This window comes from Malaclemys terrapin, chromosome 3 (genome assembly GCF_027887155.1).
Source record: "Malaclemys terrapin pileata isolate rMalTer1 chromosome 3, rMalTer1.hap1, whole genome shotgun sequence".
Classification (NCBI taxonomy): Eukaryota; Metazoa; Chordata; order Testudines; family Emydidae; genus Malaclemys; species Malaclemys terrapin.
In genome coordinates, this window is record NC_071507.1 from 5,050,302 (window position 1) to 5,058,364 (window position 8,063).

Genomic DNA, 8,063 nt, shown 5'->3' on the forward strand with positions numbered 1-8,063 from the left:
ATCATCACTGACTGCATCCTTAAAATGAAATCAGCAGTTTCCTAGATCTGGAGGTTTTTGGTAAGCCTTTACATTCCTTGTATTACCAGATTCAAATAGAGAACTGAAAGCAGAAAATATCACAGATCATGCACCAAGTCCAGAAGAACTTGTACTCCAGTTTTAAAAGACAAAAAATAACGTCTTGCTTCACATCTCTTACAGATAGTCCATATTCATGAAAACAAGGAATCCTGCAAGTATTTTCTCTTGAAGCAAGAATCAATGTTTAAAAAAATACTCAAGATTAAAGAAATCAGATGGTAAGATTTATAATCAGAATAATTTCAGCCTTTTTTAAAGCTAATTTTCTCTCTCTGAAGGTACATCTCGGACTATTTGACTAATCATAAAATAAGAACATTATGTAATATGGAGAATTAAGCAAAAAATGTTATCAGATGCATTGACAGGGTCTGTTAGCCAGTTATTTTCTACACCAACTTTGAACAAAAATTTAATATTATGAAGTTTTCTAGTCAACTGAGAGATTCACTTATATAATGGGACAAGACAGCCGTCTTCTCTTCACTGCTGTTTGTTCTTTCAATCAAACATCACACTATCGCTAACTGATTCAGTTATAAAAGGCTTACAACTATCTGATATGGAACTATATGATAAAACTGCCCTCTGGTGATATTTTGCTTCACCTTCAAGATTATATTTTGCTTATATTCAGGCTCTTTTTAAAGATTTTATAAAGCCGCTTGGTTTAACTTCACCCTTATATGCTCATATAACCAATACCCTGCCATCAAATTTTCAATGAAAAATAGTCTTGTAATGGATTGAAGTATCTGAGAATGATGTCTCTTGTGACATAACTAAATAGTTCAAACAATTGAAAATAGATCTCTAGATATGACACTCTAGCTGTTGCTTTATTAGTGTATGTGAATTTGATTAATATTCTCCCCAGGATTTTGTAGTATCTTCAATCTCTTTCTCTTATTCTTCCTGCTTGATTTAAGATTAACCAGTTTATTTCTCTCTCTTTGTAAAGTAAAAGTGCAAGGATCGACTTGTTAATATTTCAAAAAGAGACAAGCTTCCACAAGACCCAACTCAACTTTTAAATTTATGGCCGGATTTAGATACCAAGAATCACAAATATTTATTCCATGTAGTGTCCCATATAAATAGGATTTACTCATGGAGTAAGTCACTATTCAATGCAAAACCATCAGGATCTGACAAATTAAATGTCCCATAAACTGTTTCCACAAGAGGTTTAAAATTCAAAATGAACTGGATAATCTGGAGAAATGGTCTAAGTAAATCGGATGAAATTCAATAAGAACAAATGCAAAATACTCCACTTAGGAAGAAAATCAGTTGCACACATACAAAATGGGAAATGGCTGTCTAGGAAGGAGTATTGTGAAAAGGGATCTGGGGGCGATAGTGGTTCACAAGCTAAATGAGAGAGTCAGTGTAACACTGTTGGGAAGAAAAGAGAAACAAAAAAAAAAGCAAACATTCTGGGATGTATTAGCAGGAATGTTGTAAGCTAGACACAAGTAGTAATTCTTCTGCTCTACTACACGCTAATTAGACCTCAACTGGAGTACTGTGTCCAGTTCTGGGCAACATATTTCAGGAAATGTGGACAAACTGGAGAAGAGAAGACAACATGATAACAGTTTTCAAGGACATAAAAGGTTGTTACAAGAAGGAGGGAGAAAAACTGTTATCCTTGGCCTATCTTAGATAGGCCAAGAAGCAATGGGCTTAAATTACAGCAAGAAGGGTGGATTTGATTTAAATCGCAAGTCAGGAAGACTCGATTTAATCATGGATTTCTACATAAAAGTGCATTCTTGTTGGTTGTTATAACCTTAATACATATTCTTCACAACTCAGAGATAGATGTAGGTTTCATTTTTAGAAGGTACACACTATACGTTTTTAAACAGTGATTTATTTAGAAAAAACTTTTCCAATTAGTTTTACAGCTATATCAGAAAATTAATGATTGCTTGGTTATTTCATTTACCAAAGGTAATTGAAGCAGATATTTATGAAGTCATTGGGAAGTGAACTATCTCCAATTCAACAGGTTAATCAATATTTGGAGGCTTTTCTTGCCATGCTGTATTAGGAGGAGAACATCACCAGACATTTAAATTGTTTTATTTAACTAAAACGACAACATTAAGTATTCTGTTTTTTTCTTCAACAGCAAACATACAATATTTTAACAAAACAAGCATATGTCCCTTGCTTCTCACATTTATCTGCAGACTTCTTCTCCTTGTCCAGATCTATTCCGCCCCCAACAATCTTCTATTCATTGAACTTTTTGAAACTTTGCACTTTTAGAGAGAGGTAAGGGATTGACTGTGTACACAAATTTGCAGAGGGACAATAGAGTTGAGGTCTGTTATTTCTCACCTCTAATTATTTATTTTAAAACATTTTTGCTGTTAACAAGCATATTACCTCTGGAGATACAAATCCACAGTTTGAGAACTGCAAAACTAAGCATCTCTGATGGTATCTTCTAGACTGAACCCCACTGGGTAGATAGAAAGATTAACCTACATAATCTATACAGAAGTGTGTGGAACCCCGTAAGATTGGGTCCCTAATCCATGAACTATTGGAACTCATTTACAAATTTTTTCTTAAACAGTACGTGAATACATTGTCTCATACTATAGAATTGGAATTTCTAATCCCTATTCCATGATGAGATATCTTTCAGCTATAATGGATCTTTAGATAGGTTTTTTCCTCAAAAGGCATTTTACCAAAAAAATCTGATTTAAATAAAAAAAAATTTTTTTTAAATCATTGATTTTTATCCACCGTAGCAGCAAGGGAGGTTTAGGTTGGACATTAGGAAGTTTTTCCTAACTGTCAAGATGGTTAAGCACTGGAATAAATTGCCTAGGGAGTTTGTGGAATCTCCATCACTGGAGATTTTTTTAAGAGCAGGTTAGACAAACACCTGTCAGGGACAGTCTAGATAATAATCACTCCTGACATGACTGCAAAGGACTGGACTAGATGACTTCTTGAGGTCCCTTCTAGTCCCATGATTTTATGTAATCTCATAATAGCAATTACTTAAAAAAAAAAAAAAAAAAAAAAAAACTTAGTGTGGTCCCAAACATTAGTCACTCTCACAATTATACTTTAAACTCTTCAAAGAGCTGTCCAGGATGTGAAGATTTTAGTTACAAAAGATAGGAAAGTGATCACAATCTTAGTAAGAAAGATTTTATGTATTTTTATTTTACCCTTACACAGATGTCTGATCAAATTAAAATAGCTTTTCAATGATTTATACACAAACAAGGGCTGCTTTTATCAGTAAGCTAAAAACAAAATAAAAATTAAGGATTAAAAAGGTAGCAAAATCAGGTACTTTCACACTAGGAAATAGCATAATGAACATTGCCCATGCAGAATGAACATTGCCCATGCAATCTTAATTTACTCCCTTGTGTGTATGCATTATGATACAGCCTTTCATTAGATGCAGAAGTGACTACCTGTGAAAAGTCTGGGGGGAAGTGACTTACCCAGCACCACACAGGAACTCTGTGATAGAGGCAGGGATAGAACCCCAGTCTCTAGGGCAGCATTCAACTGCCCTAACCACAAGGCCCTAACCCCTTATTCCTACAATCCTCTGCTTCACTCATCACAAACCTTCAAATTCCACAATAAAAAAAGGCAGGGAACCTATAGAAAACAGACTTCTTAACTACACAGATTCACTCCCACAGCACATTCATCCTACTCCACTCAATGACCTTGGAGTCCTGTTTGGTTTAAAAGAGAGCTCATGTAAGACTACCATAATGCATACGCACAAGGGGGGCAAATTAAGGTTGCACAGGAAACATTCATTTTGGCATTTCCTAATTTGAGTGCTTGACTTTGTAGCCTTTTATTCCTTTTTAATCCTTAAATTCCTAATTTTTTATGGTTTAGTTTATTCATGAGAGCAACCTTAACATTAAGTCAAGGCTTTTGCTTTTGCTTTTGAATTGCCTTAGTTTAATAAAATTCCCTCTTCTGTAAGTGCTATTTAACTAGTAAAGTACTTACAAATGTCTTCTTCAACGTGCATTTTATTGTCATTGTGATCTTTGTGAAGCTCATTTGAAAAGAGAAGTGAAACAATTTTGAAAACTACCAATCTTCAATCTGTGTTCTTGCCCTTTTTCGTTTATCATATATGGAGAGCACGAAGAAGTGTTTGACTCTTATTCCAACCCAAGAAAAAAGGAAGGTGAAAGAGTTGCTTGACTTTTCACGGTGAAGCAAAAAAAGCTGAAGTTTCTAGACCTTCATCTATAACAGGGATGGGCAAACCTTTTGGCCCAAGGGCCACATCTGGGTATGGAAATTGTATGGCGGACCATAAATGCTCACAAAATTGGGGGTTGGGGTGCAGGAGGGAGTGAGGGCATCAGCTGGGGGTAAGGGTTCTGGGGATGAGAGGTTGGGGGTGCAGGAGGGTGCTCCGGGCTGGGACCAAGGGGTTCGGAGGGCGGGCAGGAGGAGGATCAGGGATGGGGCAGGGGCACAGGAGAAGGCCAGGGGTGCAGGCTCCAGGCGGCGCTTACCTCAAGCAGCTCCCAGAAGCAGCAGCATGCCCTCCCCCTCTGGCTCCTATGCAGCGGCACAGCCAGGTGGCTCTGCGCGCTGCTCCGTCCGCAGGCACTGCCTCTGCAGCTCCCATTGGCTGCGGTTGCTGGCCACTGGGAGCAGCGGGGGCAGTGTGTGGAGCCCCCTGGCTGCCCCTACGCATAGCGGGGGCATGCCGCTGCTTCCAGGAGCAGCGCAGAGCCCCAGCATGCATGGAGCAAGCCTCCGACCCCACTCCCCGTCTGAAGCTCAAGAGGCAGATTAAAATGTCTGAAGGGTCATCTGCGGTCCCCGGGCCACAGTTTGCCCATCCCGATCTAGAAATTATTACTTAAGCTCAACTCAAGCAACTGCTGTAAGGAAAAGTTAATCCTCCTCCACCCCACCGTTGACAGAAAAACCCCCAAAACTGTTAGACAATATTCATTATCAAGCTACTGAATCATCCACTGAAATATCAGAAGAAGAGAATGGATAGGTAAAAGATCCTGAAACACTTTACAATCTTTCAAGAGGTCACAGCACAGTTATACCTCTCAATACAAAAAAAATTATGAAGAAATTGAAGGAAATTCAGAGAACACATATAAGCACGATTAAGTGGTTTGAGGTCTATATAGGAGAAAAGATTAAGTGAACAAAATGTGTCCAATCATTTCTTCCCCCAAAATTTCCCATTACACCATTTTCCACCCCTAACATATGACGTCTACAATAGTTACTTTTATATCATAGCCTACACAAGTTTACTTGTAATTGGTTATGACCAAACACTGACATTTTTGTATCAGTATTGTAAAACTACATTTAAGTTTGTTTCTTTAAAATCTAAAACTCTGCAGCTGAGAAGCGTTCTTAGTTACTGGTTTTTGTACATGCTAAAAAAAACCCTTGTGATCCCTCCACATCTCTGCAGTTTGCTAACAATTATAAATCTTATAGAATATTTTCTGTTGGTTACTTCCTGTACAGGCCTAACAGCCCAGAAGAAATCAGCACTGTAAACAGAACACTAGCTCCACAGCATCAGGCCATTCAACTTTTCAACAGTATTTTTTCCTTTACATTTTTCACATTTTGCTAAAGTTTAATAGCAGCAACAGTGACCTCTAGGTCACACATTTCACGGCAATTAATGACCAGACGTGCTAAAGACCTTCAGATTCACTTTTGGCAATTCATCCAGTCAGTCATTAAGCAATAATGATTTTCTGGTAGCTAAAGTTGAATTGTCATTAATGATAGTGCCAATGGAAGATGGCATAAATACAACTAAAAGCGCTTATAACAAATATAAGAAGTACTAGCTTCTGTGCCACGCAAAATGAACAGAAGGGGAAAGTAGAAAAGACAGCAAGCAAGGACTTACAATCCCAGGAGGGTATGGGAGAGAGAAACACAAAAAACATTACTTGATACTAACCATAGTTTAGGAGCAAAAAAGTTCAGTTCTCTTCAGTTTTGCAGAAGATACAATAAGAAATGTTACATAAAAGGTCCAGTTTTCAGAACATTTGGAAACAGCAGCAGCCACATAATAAGAAAACTTCAAGCTTCCATTCAAAGAACTAACAGGCAGATGCTGGATCCTATCATGGCACCACTATTCAGCTTCTTCCCTATTATTTATTACTTGCACAGTGCCAGCGGATTAGTTAGCCCTAAATAAGACACGCCAGCATTTACTAGATATAAATCAATCCACCAAAATGTATCAAAAAACAATGGACTGTGCACTTTAACACAGCAAGCAAGGTCACAAATCTACAGTGTACTAATGAGCTTTTCAGCTCTTTGGGTTTGTTCACAAGTGGGGAGAGATGGTGTGTTTGTTACATACTTGTACAGTGCCTAACATAATGGGGGGGGGGGTCACATCCACAACACACACACACACACAGTGCAATACAGTCCAGGGACCGCCAGATCTCCACGCTGAAAGATTTTCTGGCTGTATCCCCACGCTCAGCCTGGGCTGAGGAGACTCACCCAGGGAGGGCTGAAGATCAGGCCAGAGCTCCCAGCTCAACCAAGGGTGTGTGTGTGTGTGTGTCTGTGGTTCATGGGGGGCAGCCCCAGAATGCAGGGGGGGGTTGCTGGGGGCCGAGCCCGGGAGCAGGTGGTCGCTGGGGCCGAGCCCTGGCCTGGAGGGGAGGCGGTGGCTGCTGGGAGCCGCCCCCCAGGCCGGGCAGGAGGGTTGCTGGGGGGATGGAGGCCGAGCCCCGGGAGGGTGGTGCGGGGGGCTGCTGGGGGGAAGGGGAGGAGCCCCGGGACGGCGCCGGCCTCACCTTCTCCTCCACGCTGTTGACGATGATGGAGGGGTACTTGCGGCTGAGCCAGCGGAAGAAGGCCGGGACTCCCATGGCCCCGCGTGGGGATACAGCAGCGGCCGCGTAGTTGGAATTGGAATCCAAGCGGCGGCGGCGGCGGCAACAACCGGACTTCCGGGGCAAGGGGCAGCGCGAGGCATGATGGGGGAAAAAGTGCTGGGAGACAGAGAATGAGGCGGGGGCAGCGAACGGGGGTAAGTCACGTGACTACAGCGGCTCCGGGCTGCCATATTCGGGCATGCGCAGTGCGGGCTCTCGTCCTCCCCCTCAGAGGGGCTAGGGGCGGGGCCAGCCCTGTTCCCTGCTGAGGGCGGAGCTTCACAGTTGGTAGCGGAGTCGGGAAGCGGAGAGGCGGGCTCGCCCGCCTCAGTCCCGGGCACCCTCAATAGCCCCTACAGCGCCCCCGCGCGCCGTTGGGGGCTCGCCCGGGCGGGGCCAGCCTCTGTCCGCAACAGCCTGACAGAACGGGCCGTTGCGCTGCTACTGCGCATGCTCGCACGGGCTGAGCATGCTCAGTGGCATCTGCTGAAGCCGCTGCCCTCAGGTGGGCGTGAGACAGCTGCTCCCTGCAAAGGGGGACTCGTGGGAGGCGCTGGGCAGGGGGGAGCTGACCGCACGGGAGGCAGGAGCAGAATCAGGGGGTGGGGGGTAGGCCACTGGGTTAAGGCCCTGCCCGACAGAGCCACAGCGAGGGGCAGAAGGCATAAAAGTTACCCCTGCTGCCCCCAGGGGCCAGGCAGCAAGTCGTGACAGGGCAGTAAAAAATAAGGCCCCCTCCAGTGACCCCTTGTGGCTGGTGCAATTTGTGACATTACACCTTTGCGGTGGCAGAAGGATGCTAGCAGGATCGACACCAGGGCTGAGGGCTGCTTGACTACACCCCTCTGTGGCATGAATTTCACACACACACACACACCCCCCTTGGTCAGCCTAAGTTTGAGATGCAGACCAGGCCCTAAGTCGGCTAAAAGTGCCACCCCTTCCAGGGTACTTAAAAGCCCAAATAAACACAAAAGCAAACCCCCTTCACCCTTCCTCACTCTAGAGCAGACCAAGAAAACAAACACTCCCTCCCCTCTTGAAAAA

The 8,063-nt window shown here is 42.9% G+C and overlaps 1 protein-coding gene across 1 annotated transcript in view; it reads right to left on the reverse strand.

Annotated features, from left to right (window-relative positions):
• XRN2 (5'-3' exoribonuclease 2) overlaps positions 1-7,092 on the reverse strand; it is an 89,783-nt gene extending 82,691 nt beyond the window's left edge. The window contains exon 1 of the mRNA XM_054022691.1: positions 6,936-7,092. Coding sequence (XP_053878666.1) covers positions 6,936-7,010 — 75 coding nt within the window. The 5' untranslated portion in view covers positions 7,011-7,092. The remainder of the gene's footprint in view (positions 1-6,935) is intronic.
• Positions 7,093-8,063: the final 971 nt, after the last annotated feature.